The sequence below is a fragment of the Mobula birostris genome, chromosome 6 (genome assembly GCF_030028105.1).
Source record: "Mobula birostris isolate sMobBir1 chromosome 6, sMobBir1.hap1, whole genome shotgun sequence".
NCBI lineage: Eukaryota > Metazoa > Chordata > Chondrichthyes > Myliobatiformes > Myliobatidae > Mobula > Mobula birostris.
In genome coordinates, this window is record NC_092375.1 from 154,824,964 (window position 1) to 154,848,551 (window position 23,588).

The 23,588-nt window shown below is 38.9% G+C and overlaps 1 protein-coding gene across 4 annotated transcripts in view; it reads right to left on the reverse strand.

The window, feature by feature from the left end:
• The window catches only part of myo1b (myosin IB), a 274,322-nt gene that overhangs the window by 72,087 nt on the left and 178,647 nt on the right, over nucleotides 1-23,588 (reverse strand). For all 4 annotated transcript variants that reach the window (XM_072261652.1, XM_072261653.1, XM_072261655.1 and 1 more), the window contains 4 exons: nucleotides 14,200-14,347; nucleotides 11,376-11,494; nucleotides 5,396-5,482; nucleotides 3,878-3,943 (listed from right to left, as the gene is read on the reverse strand). In XM_072261652.1, the coding sequence (XP_072117753.1) occupies nucleotides 3,878-3,943; nucleotides 5,396-5,482; nucleotides 11,376-11,494; nucleotides 14,200-14,347 (420 nt within the window). The remainder of the gene's footprint in view (nucleotides 1-3,877; nucleotides 3,944-5,395; nucleotides 5,483-11,375; nucleotides 11,495-14,199; nucleotides 14,348-23,588) is intronic.

The following is a 23,588-nucleotide window of genomic DNA, read 5'->3' on the forward strand; positions in this document are numbered from 1 at the left end:
AAACAAAACTAAAGAACAACTGTGTCTTCAGAATTCTCAATGCTGTAAACCTTCATTGCAACCTGAAGTACCAGCTATTCACTTTCTTTCAGACCTTCTTTGATATGCCAGGGATTTCAACAGATTTTGTACTTCCATTCCAGAATTATGGTATATCTTAAAGGCTCACTGAAAGTAATACTAATTATTAACCACAAATGGCACCAGAGGGATCAAAAACTGGTTGCAAAATATCAGCTCAGACATTGTTAATAAACCTGGAAGGTGCAATTTGATGAATATGATATTCCATCAAAGGCAGCAAGTTGATCCACTGCTGAAGTCTTGGTGTCTTGCATGGACATCAAAGACATGTCATTTTCTAAAATGCTGTGGGGCAAAATGTCCTCAGGGTAGACAGCCTTTTCTTAAAAGAAGTTTTTTTTAACAACTACAGTTATTCAGGGCTTAAAGAGAAAATCAAGGCCAATATTTTTAAAGCATGGGAAATGATTGAAGGGGCAGCTGTTTCCAGAAACATAAATTTACTGCAATAGTCAAAAACATGATAATTAGTCTTTCAGACAAATGAAATAACTGTCACACATTCCATTTCTTTGCACGAGTGTATTAGAAGCTAAACCCAATGATTAAACACTCTGTATTAAAATGAAAATTGAAAATGTGGATATACAGTCTTTCAAGTAATTACAACAACTTTTTCTTCAATTATGATATTTATGTTAAACACCTGTCAATCTATTGTGAAAAACACCAATAAGATTCTGAACAAATACTGTTCAGCCCACAGAGGGAACTTAGAGTTAAGAACCTAAGGAGATCAGAATTTTTTAAGTCATCTTCTTTTAGAAAGTAATTTTAAATCTCACAATGGTTAACTGGACCCCATGACTCAAACTAATTTTAAATTTAGCGACAGCTGCATTGTTGCCTCAAGCCACTGAATTACAGCTGTGCTGCATCTGGTTACAACTGAGAATGAACGCGACTAAAATCCATTAAGGTCAATGGGAAAAGCAGCGCTTTCTGCCCACCAGCCACAATGTATCAAGGCAACAATTTCTTTTAATCGCAATAAACGATGTCAGGATTTACACATCAGAAGCTAATGCTCTTTACTCAGCCGGTGGATTTTTGATGAATATATATAATAATTTATTTTTAAATTGTAAGGTATAGGTATCCATTGATTTTCTTATAAACTTTCAAAATGTACTGCTGCTCCAACATTTAAATTGAACTCCAATGGAATTCTGCAGAGATACATAATTCTTTCGACATAACTCCATCCTTACCTGAACCATGGAAGTTCGTTTTATCAGAGAGACGAATCGAGAGGAGTAATGCATAAATGTGTTTATCAAAAGGCATCTTAGTGCTTGACTGATTTACCTGTTGACATGGTTTAGTCTTTTAGAAGCATTTCAATTCTTGTATTAAGTACAAAATCTGGAATGATAATTGAGCATAGCTCTCTATTACAGAGGGTGAAATTCATCTATTGTGCTACGGTTTATAGTATATTTCTGTTGTTAATATTTTTCATGTTTTTTTCTTGTATGAATTCAGAAATATTGAATGAAACAAAGTTATATTAACTAGAAGCATTAAGTGAATTGTTGGCTGATTACATTCTCCATCTTACATTTCATTTACCCTAATCCTGTTCACCCAACACGTTCCATTTATTTAGTACACAACTGAGGCCACACAATGAGCAGAACAGGTTAAAAATGTCTCCATCATTTTGAAAATTAACTATAACATTTAATGGTTAGTTCTTTTCAATAGAACTGAATATTTGTTGTTATTCTTAAAGAACAAGCTACAACTCTGAGTCTAATCCTATAATGTTATTAACTTCCAGTTTCTTCATCAAATGAGAAGTTGAATTTACTCTTAAAACTGGTAATATTTTAAGTGGAACTTGTATAGTTTTAAAAATATTAGCTCTACATATTGGTACTCATTCTAAAACTTTGATACTACAAAACCCTGATAATCCACTCTTCTATAATTTAGATATCTTGATGGTCTGGTAACTGGCTCACCAGCTGATGTTTCCAGTAATCTGTTTAAAGTCACCAGGGTTCCACTTTCCATGCTCCCTTGAAATTCACCGATATCCTGTTTCCCACATTCTCTTTAAAAGAATTCTCTTTAAGTGCATTACTGTATTGTATCCAAAAAGAAGGTAAATTAAGAGTGTTTTAGGGTATTAATGGAAAAACATCCAATAGTCAGGAAATTGTCTGCCTGTTCAATACCACCAAAGTCCCAAGTTGTGCTGAATTATCAGAGTTTTGCTGCAACTGAAACATACCATGATGAATTGATGAATGACTTGGCTGTATAACACAATTTCTGAAACTTGGCAATTGTAATTTTCCTCAAAACACATTTCCATGTTTCCACATATTTCTCTCCCTTAATTTGAAGAGGAAGAACATTTGCCCAATGGTTTCCCTGTCATCCAATAGGAACCACCAACTAAAGTCTAATTTTAAAGAAAAAAAAATCTACCTCCATTCGAGAACAAATAATGCCTGTATGACAATTAAGGAGAATTATACAGTAACCTTACTCAATCTGCCACACTCAAAACTTCGGTGGTGCCAGATCAACAGATTTTCTGGACTATCAGATGTTATTATACTCCAATACACTTTTTAAAGATGTTACACTGTAGAATTGTATGCCATTTTTCCAATGAATCCACTAACTTTAAGCAAAAATGAAGGAACAAAACTGACTGAGATAAACTGTCCCAGATGGAAAATGTTAAGGCTATTTTTCGTGTAAAGTCTATTGGTCATTACAATATTTTTAATCAAATTTATCACAATAGCTGTATCAAATTGCCACATCTAGGTTATTCATCCTTACCTAAAAAAAAGTACTTATCTCAGTTCTGAATATTAGACAAGTGAATATTAAGTAATGGGGCTCCAGATTTGCATTACCCGTATAAAAAAGATCCTTCAAAACATCACCTTTGAGAAAAGCTAACTCTAAAATTGTTATGTAGTACTGTTATCTGCATCTCTATTGTTATCTTTAGCTATAGCTTTTCTGTAAATGTTCCACAAAATCCTTTAATCATCTGAAATACCTCAAAGAGATCACTCCTACAGTTACACAACAAAAGGCACAGAAGTCTAGTTAATCAATCCCATCTCACAATTTACCCCGGTATTGACCCCAGTATTGTTTTGTGACGAGATTCTTCAGGGCCAAAACAAGCTTTACATTCTAATGGAATTTCAATTAAAGACTTTCATTAATTAATAACATGTTCTATCATTCACTATGGAGTGTGGTCATTGCAGGGTCACAGACGTATTGCTGCGAATAGGGAAACAGATGAGATCCCTGAGCTTTGCTCAGTTAGTCAATGCCAGTATACTCATGATATACCGGCCTACTGTGACTAGGTACAAGTGGCAATCTAATTGCTGAGTGTTGTCCTTCTTTGGAAATATAATATGAAATGTATTTCTAAATATTAAAGCAATCAAAAAATATGGGGAGAAGGCAAGAAGAAGGTACCAAATTTGGAGCCAAATAGTTGAGCAGACTCTTATATGCCTGATTAGCCAATTCCTGCTCCTATTTTCTATCACTCTATGCTTCAACATTTCAAAAAGACCCAAAGTTTTTGTTATGTTCTGAGTATATACCCAATCTTTTATATCACATGGAGGATTGAAGAAGGATGATTTTCTGAATGCAAACATTCAGCCACTGCTGAGTGTAACACTCATAAAGGACATTGAACTGGAATTTCTCGTTTTGCTTAATCTATGTCAAGTGAAACATAACCTGTAAATCCAAAGCAAGGCTTCAAAGTTAAGGGATTATTGATCTTAAAACTTACTTCAAAAATTTCAAATCCATATATGTCTAGCACTCCCATCACCTTCTTTCTCACTTTGGTCTGTGCCTATTGTAAAAAATATTTGACAAATTAGGAAAATAAATTATTTACTTTATATTATGCATTCAAATGATTCAGATCAGAAAGTTGCTGATGTTGTGTATTTAATACTTCAATAATATTGAGTAATCTTGTACAGATACTGTTTGATTAAGCATTCTTGTACATTTAAATAATTAATTACAGGTTATATGAAAAAGTACAGAAGTCAGCATGCTACCACATGATATGTGAGCACCTTGCTTACAGTAACTTCGAACTAGATCTGTGTCACCAGACTCTCATGTCTCCTTTGAATTAATTTGATGTTTTAAAGTTACAAAACATAATAGTTGATTAGCTATTTTTGTTAAGCTCAGGTCAAACAATGGCTGGAAAGAATCTCCTTTCCACCTCTCACTTTAATCTTGTAGTGGGTGTCACTGAAACTGTTCAGCTTAGATGCAATGATTGCCAGGTGCAAGCTAATTTATTGTGAAACTCTAACAAGCTTTGTTTGCACTGTGTGCGGTATTATGTGTCTAGTTTTATAAAATTTAGTTCCAAATTCAATCAATGGAATGAATGTTGGAAACTGTGTGCTGTGCACAGTTACCATTGCACACTTAGCTGAACTTTGCTTTTCCCACTTCTATTGGTGGTGCTTATTTTAAAATGTTATGACTCTCTTTTAAGCCTAATGAAAATGGCATACCTCCAGAGTACAGCAAGCAATCTGAAGTCACTTTTAAGGGACGGTATTATTCAAATCACTAGTCTATTTTCCACAGTTATATGGAAGGATTAATTTTTTTTTACAAAAGATACTCTCAGTTATCAGATTATTCCAGTTAAATAAAAAAAAATTATGGGATCAACACTTTTGAGTGTCCAAGTTACATCCGAGGGAATAGGCAATCGATCAATGAAGCATATACCTAATACGATACATGATTTAAGTAAAAAAAGTAATCCCACTCTTGCATATCCCAGACCTCAGCACGTTATTAAGAATAGATTTTACAGGTGTGAGAATGCCAAGGTTTCTAAACAAGACACAGTTCTTTGAAGCATTTTGGTTGATTACTGAGCAGAATGGACATTGAACCTGCGAACGCTACCTCACTACTCTTTTTATTTTTAATTTTGCATTATTTATTTAGTTTAACTATTTAATATACATCTTAAATAGTTCATGTTTTTCAAATTCATGTTTTTATGTGAACTGTAATTCATGTATTTTTTCTATTATTGTGTATTGCATTGTACTGCTGCAAAGACAGCAAATTTCACTACCTATGCCGACGATATTAAACCCAATTCTGAAGTCACATTGAGACTTTTAAAATGAATAGCTGATATTGATTAAATATAAGAATATTTAATCAATATCAGCTATTCATTCAATAAAATCATCATTTTGGCTACTTGCATTTATGGGTATCAATTCTACATCATCAACAAAAACACTTTTAGTACCTTAATGCTCCCATTGATTCTGTTCACAAGCCAAGTGAACAACCGGTTGTATAGATTTTTGGCCAATGCATCACGTGCATAGTAAGCCTGAAAGGGTGGAGGAAAACATAGTTAGAAAAGTAGTATAATATAAAATAAGAACATAAGAAAAGCAGCGTTCCACGCAGCTATTCAAAATGACAAAGGTTCTTTTGTTCCAGACCCCATCTCCTCTTCTGTGCCAGTTCCCTAATCCTTCAAAAAAGTACATAGTTACAAGTTAGATACCCCTTAATGAATCATACCGTCCCAGGGGAGAGAATGCCAGACATTCACCACCCTCTGTGAGAAGTTGTTCCAACGTGCCTTAGATTTACATTACCACCCACTGATCTTACAATTGTGCCCCTTGGTTTAAGATTCTCCCACTAGTGGAAAAGTCTCAACGTTTAACCTGTCACATTCTCCCAGGATCTTATATTGTTCAGACTCATCCTCATAAAGACTGTAGATGTAATTACATAATAAATGTATTACATAGATGCACATAATAGGGCAACCATTTTACCCCAGGATGTTTCACAAGTGACTGGAAAGAAAATCAAGATACAACATCTTTAAACCATATCCAAGCGTGAATATTTTAGAAATAAATTTGATTGAAAAATAACATTTAAAATTCAAAAAGCTTTATAGTGAAAAAGTGAACACTTCTTCCATTAAATGCATTGTTTAAATCATATCTCACAATGCAAACATGACCGTGGTATATTATCTAATCTATGTATGCAATCTGTGTATACAGTACAAGTTATTATATGTACTTATATTTATTATGCAATCTGTTTTATCTTATTGTGTTTTTGTATTGCATCAGATCCAGAGTAACAACTTTTTTTCCTCCTTTAAGCTTTGTGTACTGGAAATGACATTACACAATCTTGAATCTTGTACCATTATTTTTCAGAAAAGGGGTCAAGATACAATGAAAATGTTGGCCCATTGCAGTCATTAGTAAAGGACATAGACTAAGATATATATGAAGATAAGAGCAGCCTCATTTGCTAATTTTGCCAACATCAAACAAAGAAGCAGCTGGGGCAGAGATGAGGGAAAGATACAATATGGTGTGGTGTATGGGAGGAGAGAAAATCAGTCAAATTCCTATTGTGATCTACAATGAGAAGACACCCAAAGAAGTACCTGCATGAGTAATGATTGGAGACATAAGGGCTTGGCTGTGAAGTCATGCATGCCTGAGTAACCTACTGATGTTATCTCAGAACATACACAAATAAGCTCTCTAATTTTCATTGGATCAGAAAAGGGGATATGGAGGTGGGATAGAGAAAGGTGTCAGTCAAAATGGACCATGATCAGGTGAACAACTTTGTAAACAAAAATTTGAAGTTTTGCAGGAAATGATACGATGTCTATAATAATATTTACAATAGTAAAATTGTACAATACTAATTGCATCTATGATGATTTGTATTTGCATGGCAGTCTTAATACACTACTAACTTCCATTTTGTTTCATTAGAACAATAACAAACCATATTCAATAACAAATTAAAAAAACAAATCTGCAGATGCCAGAATTTGAAATAAACACGTAAAATGCTGTAACAAGTCAGCAGGTTAGGCAGTATCTTTGGAAAGGTAAACAGTTAACAATTCAGGTGAAAACTTTAACTGTTTCTCTCTCCATACACGTTGCCTCACCTGCTGGTTCAAATCAGTTGAATTGTTTTTCGAAGTACTTTCTCTTCCTCTGTATTTTTCCCCTGGGTGGTACCCAGCCCACCTCCACTCTACTCAAAATGTAACCAATAAATTATAAATGCTTCTGTCAATTTGACCTATTTACTGTCACTGAATTTAATCTCATCACCTCAGGCAGCATCTATGGAAATCAATAAACAGTTGAAGTTTTGGGCCAAGATCCTTCTTGAGGGCCTGAGAGGAAGGGGGAAGATGCCGAAATAAAAAGATGGGGGGAGGGGAAGGAATCTAGCTCGAAGGTGATAGGTGAAGCCAGGTGGGTAGGAAAGGTAAAGGGCTGGAGAGAAAGGAATCTTATAGGAGAAGAGAGTGGACCATGGGAGAAAGGGAAACAGCAGTGGACCAAGGGGGAAGTGATAGGCAGGTGAGAAGAGTTAAGAGGCCAGAATAGGGAATTGGAGGGGAGGGAACAATTAATAATTTTTTTACCAGAAGGAGAAATCGAAGCTCATGCTTTCAGATTGGAGGATACCCATAAGGAATATAATGTGTTGCTCCTCTACCCTGAGGGTGACCTCATCATGGCACAGGAGGAGGCCATGGACTGACATGTTGAAACAGGAATAGGAATCAGAATTCAGCAGGCCGGGCAGCATCTATGCAAAAAAGTACAGCCAACGTTTTGAGCTGAGACCTTTTGGCAGGACTCTTGGCCTACTGAGTTCCTCCAGCATTTTGTGTGTGTTGCTTGGATTTCCAGCATCTGCAGACTTTCTCCTGTTTGTGAGAGGAATTGGAATTAAAATATTTGACTACTGGGAAGTTCCGCTTGTGGCGGATAGAGCGGAGGTGTTTGATGAAATCCCCAAAGCAAATCTCGTCACTACTTTAATTTCCTTTCTCCTTTAAAAAGCTTTTTCACGAGCCTCCAATGAAATCATTAAACTCTCCATGTAATTCAGCATCCATTTTTTGCTTAACAGCATTCTCGCAAAGTCATTCAGTACATCTCTCTACATTAGAAGCATTTACAAATGGAAGTGCATATTGTTGATTACATATTTTTGGACTGCCAGGGCCTCACTAACCACTTCAAAAATCCCCACTACCCTATCAAAACAGCACAGAACAAAAATAACACCAGCTTCCTTTCTCCACTACATCATCTTAAATCCCTTTCCTTTGCCCCTTCCGTCCTCAGCAACATGTGCGGGATCCCTTAATGACTAAAACTAAGACCATTCTTTGTAGTCCTTGTTTGAGTCAGGCTCTAATTCCCAAGTCTCAAATGTGAACATAATAGGAGAAAATATCACTTCCTGACATCTCCGTTTGGAAACCTGCCAACCTTATTTTGTCCACACAATTGCCGACTGCATCCTTCCCTCTATTCACAAGAAATTCCTGATCAGTCAGCTTTGTTTCCTTAACCTTTTGTCAGTTGATATTACTATTGGTTCCTTCTCGAATGCAGTCTTTCTTGTTTTCATAACCATCACCACTCTCCTCAAAAATAAGTTCGTGACCTGATGTTGTTAGCCTTGCAGCCAATGCACTATCCTCTGTGTCTGTCTTTTTAACTTTATAGAAGCTTATTAAATGGTTTTGATGAAATGCCAAATCTACACAAACTTTTAAGGAAGTGAGGTGCTGTCATGCCTTCTTTGTGATGATCCCAGAACAGATTATCTGATATGTTAACACCAAGGAGTTTAAAATAACTGAACCTTTCCATCTCTGCTCCCTTAATAATGATCTGCTTATGGGCTTCTGGTTTTATCCCCCTGTAGCTGACAGTCAGTTCTTTGGTAAACATGTCATAATCGACTTCAGTGTGTTTGTATCTTTCCGGTCAGAGTTTTGTTACTGGACAACTCCCAATGGTTACAAAATGAAATCATCCATATGGGCTAACATGGTACAATAATCATGCAGTATTTGACAATAGCAGTCCAATTCACCTCCATGCTTCTCCTCCATCATCCAGTTCACTGTAAAGAATACAACTTCAACAAACTACATGCATGAAAATGGTTTTCAAGCATTTATCCTTGTACCCTTTCTCTTAGCTATATACTGGGCCTTGGCAAAATCATCTAAAAGACTTGGGATCAGCTTCCTTGTTAGGCAGCCTTGTGTGCTGTACCTTATCAATGGCCTTCTGAAAATCCAATTACAGTACACCCACCAATACTCTTTTGTCTATCCTGCTTGTTATTTCCTCAAAGGATTCTAACAGATTTGTAAAGCTAGATTTTCCCTTAAGGAAAACATGCTGCCTTTGACCTATTTTATCATGACTTCCAAGTACTTTTCCTTGATAATCAACTCCAACATCTTCCCAAACACTGAGCTCAGGCTAACTGGCCTATAATTTCCTTTCTTCTGCCCCCCCTCCTTCTTGAAGAGTGGATTGACATTTGCAATTTTCTAGTCTCCCATAACCATGTCTGAATCTAATGATTCTTGAAAGATCATTACTAAAGCCTTCATAATTTCTTCAGCTACCTCTTTCAGAACTCCGGGGTATGTACCAAAGACTTGTAAATTTCTACAGATGTACCTTGGAGAGCATTTTAAATGATTGCATCATCAAATGGTATGGTGGGGCTTCTGCACAGGATCAGATAAAGCAGCAGAAGGTTGTAAGCTCAGCCAGCTTCATCATGAACACAGTTAGGAGGTATTTTGGAGATGCAATATAGAAAATATTAAGCTTCTGCAACCAACCATCAGATGTGAATCTGGATTGTAGATTAAATTTAAAATGGAATTCAGAACAGGAAACATCCAATTAACATGAGATGTCTGCATATGCATGAATGCAATCAACACTCCATCAACTCAAGAGAATACCGTAACTAACACTCATTTTGGGTGCGTTGGTGGGAAGATCCAGGCATTTGAAATATTACACGTAACTCAAAACAAGCATTATGAAGGCATTGCAACTCTAGAAATTGTCCTGTTACCTTTGATCTTTAACATCTAAAAATGTGCAGTAATGTTGGGTCAGGAAGTCTCTGTCTCTCTATCGTGACTCCAAAGGCTACCAGCTTCTGTGTGTCCCAAATGAAGACTTTTATGACTTTTATATCTACCAGCTGCATCTCCCTAGTGACTGTATTCTCATTTACAACGGACAATAGCCTCCCCAACATTGAAGGCACCTTCAAAAGCTGATGTCTCAAATAAGGAGGCATCCACCATTAAGGACCACCAGCACTCAGGACATGTCCTCTTCTCATTGTTACCATCAAGGAGAAGGAACAGGAGCCTCAAGACACATACACAATGTTTCAGGAACAGCTTTTTCACCTCTGCCATCAGATTTCCGAATGGACAATGAATCCTTGAACACTACCTCACTATTATTTTTTCTCTCTTTTTGCACAACTTATTTAATTTATTTTTTTATACATACCTCTCATTGCAATTTGTAGTATTATGTATAGCAATGTACTGTTGCCACATAACAAGAAATTTCACAACATGTGCCAGTGATATCAGACCTGATTCTGATTCTGAATCTGGTTCTGATCGTTCTTTAGAAAGCATGTCCAACTTGTGGCCTGGGGTAAGCTGTAATTTCCATCATTGGAATCAATGGTTCAATGAAATCCATTTTTTTCAAATCTTCCCTGTTTCTGTATCCATTCCTGACCACAATCTCAGAATGAACTAGATGGTTTCTAGTCTCAAAGTTAGCTGCTGACCCCTAACCAACTTGTCACTAAAGGGGATCTATTCCCATCAAAGTGTATACTTCCACTTTGCCTCAGTTCATTTGCTACAGAGGCCTTCAGTGAAGCCCTCGTTACTTCCAGTTTTGTGTATTGCATTCCCTTCTGACACAAATGATCCAAAACTTTGACCAGACCCATAATTGGGACCATCTTCAAGCATCCCCAACAAATCTAATCTCTTGATAGCCATCTCTTCATTCTTCTGTAACTTCCTCTTCCCCCACAATTCCTACCTATGCCTGCACCACTGCAGAATTCACCAAAGTCAATCTAGTCCAGTTTTCATCTTACTCCTTTGGTACAGTCTTCAAATATCTGGAATGAATGCTTGAAATACCTCCAGCTGTATTCCTCGAATTATCATCTCCTTTCTTACCCTGGTTACAGTCTTGTCTCTTGTTCCTTATTTACTTGTGCCTGATATTTGCCCTGTTAAAGCTTCTACATAAATTGTTTTATTATTTAGATGCAGTATTAAGTGTAGCTTGGTTGACGTTGGAGTACACAATGTAAGCTGTTGTCACACTTACCTGGGCCACATTAAGTGTTGTTGAAACTTTTTCTAGTTTTGCCTCCACAGTTCGGAAACTAAAGGCTCTCTCCAGCACAGTCTGATCCTGCCCAAGCAGCTCACAGATCTCCTTCAACTCTGCACATAAAACAAGTGAGTATCTACAACAATAGAATTACTGGGACAAGTCATGCTGAAAATTCACTCACTGATTTTACGAAGATGCTACCATGTCTCATGGGTCCAAATATTCAGTCTAACAGCCTTATGGAACTTCATATCAAGCATTCTAGACTTGACATGGGATCAGAAGATGCAGAATCCTTGTGGGTAGAGTTAAGAAACTGAAAGGGTTAAAATACTTTGATGGGAGTTATATCCAGACCCCCAAACAGTTGCCAGGATCTTTCAAGAACCACTAGATTCTAGAATGCTTCTGGAGGACTGGAAAATTGCAAATGTCACTCCACTCTTTAAGAAGGGAGGGAGGCAGAAGAAAGGAAATAATAGGCCAATTAATCTGACTTCAGTGGTTGGGAAGATGATGGAGTTTATTATTAAGGATGAAGTTTCAGGGTACTTAGAAACGCATGTTAGAAGTAGACCAAAGTCAGCATGGTTTCCTTAAAACAAAATCTTGCCTGACAAATCTGTTGGAACTCTTGTAGCAAATAAGAGGCAGGATGGATAAAAGAAAGTCAGTGGATAATTTTTACTTGGATTTTGAGAAGGCCTTCAATAAAGTACTGCAAATGCTAAATAAAATAAGAGCCCATGGTATTACAGGAAAGATACTAGCATGGATAGGAGATTGGCTGACTGGCAGGAGGCAAAGAGTGAGAATAAAGAAGACCTATTCTAGTTGGCTGCTGGTGAGTAGTGGTGTTCTGCAGGGGTCAGGTTTAGGACCATTTCTTTTCATGTTATACACACTGTGCAAAAGTCTTAGGCATCCTAAATTTTTTTATATGGTTTCAGATAATATTGCCTCCACAGAGACCTGATCTCCGCATCATCGAGGCTGTCTGGGATTACCTGGACAGACAGAAGCAAGGGAGATGGCTGAAGTCTGCAGAGGTACTCTGGCAAGTTCTCCAAGATGCTTGGAACAACCTACCAGCTAATTTTTTAATAAAACTGCATGACAGTGTACCTAACAGAATTGATGCAGTTTTATAGGCAAAGGGTGGTCATACCAAATATTGATTTGATTTAGTTTTTTTTTACTGTTTTCTGTTCTTTATAGTATTATTTAGATATTTAGAAAATTTTCATTTCATTATTTTGTAGCATCATTGTATTACATATATTTTTACATGTGCCTAAGACTTTTGTACAATACTATATGTCAATTACTTGGATGATGAGTGAAATTGATGTCTTTGTGGCCAAGTTTGCAGATGATACAAAGATAGGTGGAGTGGTAGGTAGTGTTGAGGAAGTAAGGAATCTGCAGAAGAACTTGGACAGATGGAGAATGGAATATATTGCAGGTAAGTATGTGGTACAAGGAATAAATGTGTAGGCTATTTTCTAATTTGGGAGAAAATTCAGAAATCATGGAAAGGGACTTGGGACTTTTGCAGGATTTCCTAAAATTCACCTTGCAGGTTGAGTTGGTGGTAAGGAAGGGAAATACAGGTTAGCATTCATTTTGTGTGGACTACAATATAAGAGCAAAGATATGATGCTGAGGCTTTGTAAGGCTTTGGTTAAACCTCACTGGAGTACTGTGAGCAGTTTTGGGCCCGATATCTGAGAGAAGATGTGCTGACATTGGAGAGGGTCCGGAGGAGGTTCACGAGAATGATTGCGAGAATGAAAGGCTTAACGTATGAGGAGTGTTTGATAGCTCTGGCCCTGCACTTGCTGGAGTTTTGAAGAATGAGGGGCAGATCGAATTGAAACCTATTGAATCTTGAAAGGCCTAGGTAAAGTGGATGTGGAGAGAATGTTTTCTGTAGTAAGTGATTCTAGGATCAGAGAGCGCAGCCTCAGTACATACAAACATCCATTTAGAACAGAGAAGAGAGGACATTTCTTTAGCCAGAAGACGGTGAATTTGTGGAATTCATTGTCAGAGATGGCTGTGGAGGCCAAGTTACTGAGTATAATTAAAGTGAGGTTGATAGGTTCTTGATTAGTCAGGGCATCAAGAGTTACAGAGAGAAGACCTGCTGAGTTCATCTAACACTTTGTGTGCATTGTTCTGAATTCCAGTGTCTACAGAATCTGTTGTGTTTATGGGATCACATCAGAGTTTTAGAAAATTGCATCAGGTTTCATAATAAAACAGGATTCATGAATGTGGAATATTTTGCCTCTGTTCTAATGCTTTTAGTATTCCCTATTTCATTTTGTGCAGTGTCCAAGTGGATTGCACTTATCTGGCCCATATCTAGGTTTTGGATCATGTTCAAAAGTCTTTTTCATCAATTGTCCCACCAGTCCAGGTTATTTCTTCCCACTATGTTTTCAGTCACAGCTGGGCTAGGGATGTTCTGGCAGATGGATTTCTATGTAGCTATATCATCATTCTATATCATCAACATTACTTTGTGATGAACCAGCAAGTCACTCTGATGGCTCCCCAAAATGTCCATTACCAGATGCCATGTTCTGCTGACTAAGATGTGGCCCTCTGCCTCATAATCCAGTCTCAAACTGATAAAATATGGTCAACGAGGGCTTAAAAATTTAGATAATCAAGCTAACTAAATTCTGCTTAATGGCCTCTTACACGTTTCTGTATTGAAAGAGGGCTTTTACATTGACAATGGCATGACATGGAGAGAAGGTTCTGTATGTGTTTGCCAATAATACTGCAACAACAATCCTCATACCATTTTTGTCTTGGATTCTGCTCTCGTCCACACCATTTACACGAGACTCTGGCTTGAATTCTATGTTTCCCAGCTTTAGCACTGCAGCCACCACCTCCAGAACCGACTCTGCTTCATCGTCCATGAAACCGACAATCTGCATGGCATTCTGCAGGGGGTGGGAAATGTACAGAGAAAGGGGGAGGGCTGTCAGAAAGCGCAAGGCAATGGCTCTGAAGTGAGAGCTGTTATAGACTTTCCTTGGGATTACATTAAAAGTTCTAAAGCTGTTTTTCACGTCTGTAACGACCACAAAAAAATGATACATTCTGGAAGACATACTACAGCATGTCTTAATGTTTCTGAGATTGTAATTCTTAAAAATTAACCTTGCCAAACAGATGTATATTTTAGACGCTCTCTTGGTATTACGGCAGCCCCTGTATATAGTTTCCAGATGTTTACTTCCCAGGCTGCTTAAAACTGTCCTAAAAGCCCTGGTGGGAACAAATTTGCTGTGCACCAGGCAACACTACCTCCTGCAGCCTCTAGCTCCGACTCCAGCCCTGACCTCCGCCACCACCATCTCCGGGCCGAGACCTTCCTCACTGCAGCTGGGCCCCTGGGCTCCCCTTCCCCCACCACCACGCTCCAATCCCAGGTCTCTCAGGCTCTCCCATCACCTCTTGGGTTCTCAGAGCCTCCATCTTCCTCCCACCCTACCTTCCCTGTACACCCCAACACTCCCCACCTCCTCTGATGCCACTAACTCTCCTATCCCTCTGATTCCAGCTCTAATCCTGTTGTGGCCTCACCACTCCCTCCAACATTCCCAACTTTGAGGTGGAATGTTCTGTCCTCAGCAAGGGCCATACCTTTGCTCCCCCTTCGCCAGCACTTCAGTAAGTTTTATGCCCACCACAACACCAAGTTCTTCTTCTGTCACATCTAGCTCTCAGCCCACTTCTTTGGCAAGGATTTCCCACCCTGCACCAATGACTGCTTCCAACAAGACATCAACCGGCTTGACTTCAGCACTCCTCTATCCTCTTCAAATCTTACCCAGTCTGAATGCACTGCCCTTCACTCTGTCCACACCAATCCAAACCTTATCATCAAGCACACAGACAAATGGGATGCTGTTGTATTGTGGCAGACTGACCTCTACCTTGCACTGGCAAGGTGACAACACTCATGACACTTCCTCTTCCTTACCTCTTGAAAGGAACTCTACAGGACCATCAGAAAATTGTCTGACATCAATACTAATCTCATCCACTCTGGAGAACTCCCATCCACTGCCACCAAACTCATAGTCCCCTTACCCTGCACTGCTCATTTCTACCTCCTCTCCAGGATCCACAAGCCTGACTGTTTCAGTAGGCCCATTGTCTCTGCCTGCTCCAGCCCCAGTGAACTCGTGTCTGCATACCTTGACTCTATTCTATCCCTTTAGTTCAGTCTCTTTGCACCTACATCTGTGACTCTTCACATGCTGTTAATCTCCACAACAATTTCTAATTTCACCATTGATGTCCAGTCCCTATACTCTTCTAACCCTCACTAATGGCCTTAAATCTCTCAGCTTCTTTCTCAACATAAGTCCCAACCAGTTGCCCTTCACCAGCACCCTCCTCCGACTGGGCGAACTGGTCCTCACCCTCAACAATTTCTCCTTCAGCTCTTCAAATCTTCTCCAAACTCAAGGGGTAGCCATGTGCGCTTGCATGGGTCCTAGCTATGCCTGCCTTTTTTGTTGGCAACATAGAAGAAACCACAAGACAATAAGATCTAGGAGAAGAATTAGGCTATTTGGTCTATCAAGACTGCGCTGCCATTCCATCATGTCTGATATATTATCCCACTCAACCCCATTCTCCTGCCATCTCCCTTTAATCTCTGACACCCTGACTAATCAAGTACCTGTCAATCTCCCCCTTAAATATACCCAATGACTTGGCCTGTACAGATGTCTGAGGCAAAGAATTCCACTGATTCACCACTCTCTGCCTAAAGAAAATTTTCCTCATCTCTGTTCTAAATGAGATGTTCCTCAATTCTGAGGCTGTGCCTCTGGTCCTAAACTCCCCCAGTAAAGGAAACATATTCTCCACATTCACTCTACCCAGACCATTCAATATTCAATAGGTTTCCATGAGATCCCCCCTCGATCCTCTAAACTCTACTGAGTACAGGCCCAGAGCCATCAAATTGAGGGTGAATTCTATAATATTTTGCATCATGTTTATATTTTTTCCATACTTAGAATAGTCCACGTTCCAAGCCTTCCCTGGTAATGCTCCCCAATTCTTCCTATGCTGCTTTGATGATTGCATTGGTACTGCTTCATACTGACTTCGTCATACTGACCTCATCAATTTCATCAACTTTGCCTCCAGCTTCCACCCTGTCTTTAAATTCAATTGGTTCATCTCTGGCACCTCCCTCCCCTTCCTTAATCTCTCTGAATCTATCTCTGGAGACAAATTGTTCTCCAACATCTTTTATAAACCTACCGATTCCCACAGCTATCTAGACTATTCCTTTTCCTATCCTGTCTCCTGTGAAAATGCTATTCCCTTTTCTCAGTTTCTTCGACTCTGCCGCATCTGTTTCTAGGATGAGGTTTTCCTTTCCAGGGCATCAGAGTTGTCCTCTTTCTTCAAAGAACCAGGTTTCCTTTCCTCCATCTATGATGCTGCCCACACCCACATCTCCTCCATTTCTCAGACATCCACCGTCACCCCATCTTCCCATCAACTTAACAGGAATAGAGTTCCTCATGTCCTCACCTACAGCCCCATAAGCCTCCACATCATTCTTTACAATTTCAGCCAGTGACAACGGAATCCTACCAACAGACGCAATCTTTACTCCCACCCACACACACACTTTTCTACAGGGATCACTCCCTCTGTGATTCCCTTCTATCTGGTGTTCCCACTGTGACCCCCTCGACATTGATGAGACCCTACGTAAATTGTGGGACCACTTTGTCGAGGACCTCCACTCCATCCACAAAAGGTGGAATTTCCCGGTGGCCAACTATTTTAATTCCTATCCCCATTCCCATTTTGATGTATCAGTCCATGAGGCCACTCTCAGGGTGGAGGAGCAACACCTCATATTCCATCAAGATAGCCTCCAACCTGATAGCCTGAACATTGATTTCTCCTTCCAGTATTTTTTTGTTTCCTCCTTTCCTCTTCTTTTATTCCCAGCCTGGCATCTTACCTCTTCTCACCTCCTATCACCTCCCCCTGGTGACCCTCCTTCGTTTTCTCCAATGGCCAACTCTCCTCTCTTATGAGATTCCTTCTTCTCCAGCCCTTTATCTTTCCCACCCATGTGGTTTCACCTAACACCTTCCAGCTTGCCCTCTTCCCTTTTTATTCTGGCATCTACCCCCTTCCTTTCCAGACCTGAAGAAGGGTCTTGGCCCAAAACGTTGACTGTTCATTCATTTCCACAGATGCTGCCCGAACTGCTGAGTTCATCCAGCATTTTGTCTGTGTGTTTCCCTGGGTTTCCAATATCTGCAGAATCTTTTGTGTTCATATTACCTCCGGCTACTGGTCAATACATTAATTCAATACATTTCCAAAGATCAAACAGGTCATGTACGATCAACAGACAAAGAATGAAATGATACAGATTTTAAGCATTGCTCGTTATCCCAAATGTTATTTCCATATGCCCAAAACATCATTTGGACTGTTTCTGGCATTTTGAGTTGCAAGATAGTATCACTATATTGGTTTATTATAAATTATAGTATCAATATTTTATCTTTTCACAGGCAAATGTAACTTTTGCATTCCAGCCCCTTTTATTAATCACAACAAATATTCACTATACTTAGCATTTTCAGAAGTACTGAGAGCTCAAATTTGGAAGAGGAAATTCTCCCTTTAGTGAAAACAAAACATTCTGTGCTTTAGCTTTTCTATTAGCTGGTTTTGAGAAAGGAAAGATTATCACTTGGGTAGAAATGAGAATTTAAAAAACTTACAGGAAACAGTACAGTTATCAGGGGCTTAATTTTGTATAGTCACATAGTTTTATATAGAATTTTTTTGTAAGTAGCAGACATACGATGGGACATTCCAGTTTGATGGACAAGTGAAGTACGTTTCATTCTTCAGTTCATAAAATTTGTCAAAAAGTTTCAATTTATTTCATTAGACAACACTGTCTTCGCCTAATCGCATGAGCATTTAAGTGCACTGTAACTAAGTTTTATAAAGGTATAATTGACTTTGTAGTACCCTGTCTGCCACCTTTCTCTCACTTACTTGCTCTCCTGCACAGCTCTAGCACAAATCACTTTCATCTTTTCAGTTCATTCAGCTGTTCAATCCTACAGAAATACGGCCCCACCTATTATTGACAGAATGATTTTAACAATAGAATTGTTCATGCAAACCAAGGAGTACGGAAGGGTTGGTGGACGTATATGGAATTGAAAGATAATATATCCAATCTGAGAAAAATTTATCGATCAAGACATGGACGAAGTATTCTTCATGGATTATCCTTGCATGGGATCACACAGATTTTATGGCACAGAACATCCTTCCAGATTACCACATTCTGTTTCATAAAAAAAGATAATGGCAGAGTAAAGTGAAAAAGTTAACAACATTTGACCTTGGCCTCCAGTGCCTTTTCTGTGCAATATGCACATTCTCACTGGAGTCCATGGGGTTTCTCTGGCTGTTCCAAGTTACTTCTACTTGTGTTGGTAGATAGCCTAAATTACCTCAGTGTAGATGGGCACTAGGAGAATCGGGAACAATTAACCAGCATCTGAGCAAGAATAAGTTACAGAGGAAAACATGCAGCAATGGGGGCCACCATACTTGATGGGTTGAACAGTATCATTCTGTCATAAGGAAATATGAGAGTACCCTTCCATTCCATTCTCCTCACATATTTTTCTTGGCTACCCTCTCAATGGCAATGTGCCTCAACTAATTTATGTTACTTTCATATCTGCTTGCACAATATTTCCCACATTTCATCAGATCAACAGATAGACACCAAGATGATTCCCTTAGCTGGATTTCCCCTTTGCTGTTTGAAAGCAGTCCCTTAAACATCAACTGAGCTTTTCTTCCTTCACTAGATCACATGCTGTCCATGTGGAGAGCCCTTGCATAAATTTCATATGGACCTCTGCACACTTCTGATCTCCTTTTTCTTTACATACTTCATATCTTGACTCTTTGTGGCCATTTCACCACAGAATTCACTCTCAGAAACAGCATGCAAGATATTCTATTGCACTGGATCATCAACATGGCGAACCTGAAGTAAATCATGCACAGGTGCTGCTTTCTCCCCTTAACACAGAACCTAATTAAGCTATAACTGGTGGAGAAATTGCTAGTCACCCGCAAAAAGAAACCTGTGTGTTTTCACCATTGGTCGAGATCACCTTCAGACACATGACTCCATTTAAGTCAGTAGAATCATATGTGTAAAAGTGATCAATAGCTGGCAGCCAGTGTTCACATGTGTGCTGAACTCTACGAACAAGAGGTGGATTCCAGTCCCATTGTTTTCCCCACCACTCAGCATATGAGGTCAATGGAAATCAAAAAATTAACAACATAAGAATATAATGACAGCAGAGCGGAGTGAGCCCTCAAGCCTGTTCATCCATTCAAAACAATCGAGGCTGATCTGATGTTTGGCTTTGGCTTTGATTCCGCCTGACCCCACCACTCCCACCAATAGTGTAAAATTCAAGCTATCTCACACTGGAATATCCTGAATGGCCCCACCTCCGCATCTCTGTCAGATAGAAGATCCAAAATATTCACAGCTGAGTTTATGGGTGGCCTTACTCTTGGTGTAATATGAGACCAGGTATTATCGTGAGAGGGCACAGCATGCCCCAACGTATCAGAAGGTCCCAGAAGCCACGCAGGTTCAGGGAGACAAACTGTGTCTTGTAATCATAGATATTTTAGGAAATTATAATGTGAAAGAGGATAAAGAAAATATAATGTTGTACCTGATAGTTATCACCTCCTGAAATCTTACCATTATTCTCTAAAGAAAACTCCTTAGGGCATTGAAAAATATACATAAAAGACAAGTTAAGAAGTCAGCTGTGCATACCTTAGGCTCAGATAGAAAACAATCCCAGTTCCCTAAGTCAAGACACTGTACAAATTTTCTCCCTAGTCGCCCTCAAAAATTACAGACTTTTATAGTATCAGCTCTTGAGAATCTCATTTTTACCACGCCTGTCTGTATTTAACAAAATTAATACCTGCATGGGAAGATATAGTATAATGATAACTCAAAGACCCTTATAACCCATTGCGCCTAAAACGGAATTTAAGATCAGCTCTTTGAAAAACCCACAAGGAACCTGACTACTTTCTATTGTTAATAGCCGCTCTAGGCATCATGTGGGACTAAAGCCGAACTCTAGGCATCACATGGGACGAAAGCCCAACTATAGGCATCACATGGGACATAGGATCCGAGAGCCTAACGTGCTTGAGTAAAGTCGCGTTCCATTTTTCTAAGCTCCAAAGTTTATATGACCAACTTGCTCATCATTTCTCATTCCAGGATTCAGGTTCCTCTGTACTGCCACCAGGACAAGTGCATTATTACCTAATTAAGAAAATCTAACCTACACCCAGTACTCCATTCGTAGTCTCGTCAATACGCCAAATAGTTGTATAGAGACTTCAGTATATTTATACTTAAAGGCCAATAAAGGTCTTCCCTTTACTTGTTATGTCTGCATTGTAACTGCTTTCTCGTGCAAGTTTTCTGAATACAGTTTCTGAAATTTAGTTAACACTCTGATATCCTTTCCGCATACTTGTTGTTTCTCCAAACCTTCAATACTAACATAGATCTTGGACACAGAGTCCTGCAGTTTCCATAATCTTTCGCTTAATCATGCAGCATAAACTCAGAAACCAATGCATTGCTAGTAAACACAGTGGTATACAAGTGAATATAAACCAAATGTCCAAAAAAAAATCTTCCATATAATAAAAAAATGAAATGATTTTAAACTGAAATGTAGTAAGCATGGAGAACAGGGAAGAATCTGGAAGTTCCATTGATGAAATCCAGTGAAGAACAAGCCAGATGAGTTTACTTTCAAAACTTATGGTTCAATGAACAAAAGCAAAAAAAAAAAAATCAGCAAATACCGTAAGCAAACCAACATTAAATAAGCCAACAAATTTCCAGGGAACAGCATATTACATAATGTGGCTAAAGTTTGCATAGAGTTTATTTCTGACGAGGCAACACTTAATTATTGACTTTTTAAGTCACCAGTTATTCACCTGCATGTAGCAGAGGACCCTTATAAATTGTACCACTTATATTCAGTAAAGTTTTTTCAACAAATGCATTTAGAGAGTGATAATAAAATTTCCGATAATATTCTGTTTTTCTACTCACAAATTGAGTACAGTATTACTGTACATTCCAATAGCAACAATGAACCTGGACACAGATTCCCGAGGTTTCCATAACCTTTCTCCTAATCAGTGAAGCATTAACCAATAGCATACCTCATAATGGCAAAATAAATAGTGGTGTCCAAATAAGTACAGGTTACATCAAACTGAAATCAATGTGTATTGCAAAACATGCAGGGCTATGGAAAATTAAGACCAGAAGACCAGGTTTGTGTGTCAAATAGCCACAAGGGGTATGATAAGCATTATGGTCTTTTGTGTTGTATCATTTATGAAACCCTAGATTTTTTTAAAAAGGAATTTAGTTGCTAGAAATAAATTCTAAACCATTTTACTTAAATCTATTATTAATTTGGATTATGGAAAAAAAAGAGCTGATGGAAGAGGGTTAATACCTTCTTTACAGTTTATAGTGGGCACTAAGCTTTAGAAGCAATGGCAACACAGACAATTGTGCTCAATTCTCTGTATTTTTTTATTGAACTTTGCGCTTCAGATTTGGGTGTCATTTGCAAAGTCTGACATTTATTACCCATCCCTTAAGGGAAAGGAGGTCTTGTCAGAAGGCCTTTGACAAGGTGCCACACATGAGGCTGCTTAACAAGAGCCCATGGAATTACAGAAAAGTTACATACGTGGATAGAGCGTTGGCTGATTGGCAGGAAACAGAGAGTGGGAATAAAGGGATCCTATTCTGGTTGGCTGCCGGTTACCAGTGGTGTTCCACAGGGATCAGTGTTGGGGCCGCTTCTTTTTACATTGTACATCAACGATTTGGATTATGGAATAGATGGCTTTGTGGCTAAGTTTGCTGACGATACGAAGATAGGTGGAGGGGCCGGTAGTGCTGAGGAAACGGAGGGTCTGCAGAGAGACTTGGATAGATTGGAAGAATGGGTAGAGAAGTGGCAAATGAAGTACAACGTTGGAAAGTGTATGGTTATGCACTTTGGCAGAAAAAATAAACGAGCAGACTATTATTTAAATGGGGAAAGAATTCAAAGTTCTGAGATGCAACGGGACTTGGCAGTCCTCGTACAGGATTCCCTTAAAGTTAACCTCCCAGGTTGAGTCGGTAGTGAAGAAGGAGAATGCAATGTTGGCATTCATTTCTAGAGGAATAGAGTATAGGAGCAGGGATGTAATGTTGAGGCTCTATAAGGCGCTGGTGAGACCTCACTTGGAGTACTGCGGGCAGTTTTGGTCTCCTTATTTAGGAAAGGAGGTGCTGACGTTGGAGAGGGTACAGAGAAGATTCACTAGAATGATTCCGGGAATGAGAGGGTTAACATATGAGGAACGTTTGTCTGCTCTTGGACTGTATTCCTTGGAGTTTAGAAGAATGAGGGGAGACCTCATAGAAACATTTCGAATGTTAAAAGGCATGGACAGAGTGGATGTGGCAAAGTTGTTTCCCATGATGGGGGAATCTAGTACGAGAGGGCATGACTTCAGGATTGAAGGGCGCCCTTTCAGAACAGAAATGCGAAAAAATTTTTTTAGTCAGAGGGTGGTGAATCTATGGAATTTGTTGCCACTAGCAGCAGTGGAGGCCAAGTCATTGGGTGTATTTAAGGCAGAGATTGATATGTATCTGAGTAGCCAGGGCATCAAAGGTTATGGTGAGAAGGCGGGGCAGTGGGACTAAATAGGATAAAATGGATCAGCTCATGATAAAATAGCGGAGCAGACTCGATGGGCAGAATGGCCTACTTCTGCTCCTTTGTCTTATGGTCTATGGTCTTATATTGAGTGGAAAACAAACTGAGATTGCTGTCAAATTGCAGATCTTGTGGATCTGGGAGAAGATGCACAAGAATCTATAACTTTTAGAAAAGGAAACATAGAGAAGACTTGATATCAATGTTATTATGCTTTACTTATGACCTAAATTTGAACCTGAATGATGAAGGGTCATGGCAGTTAATTCTTCCTGCAAATGAG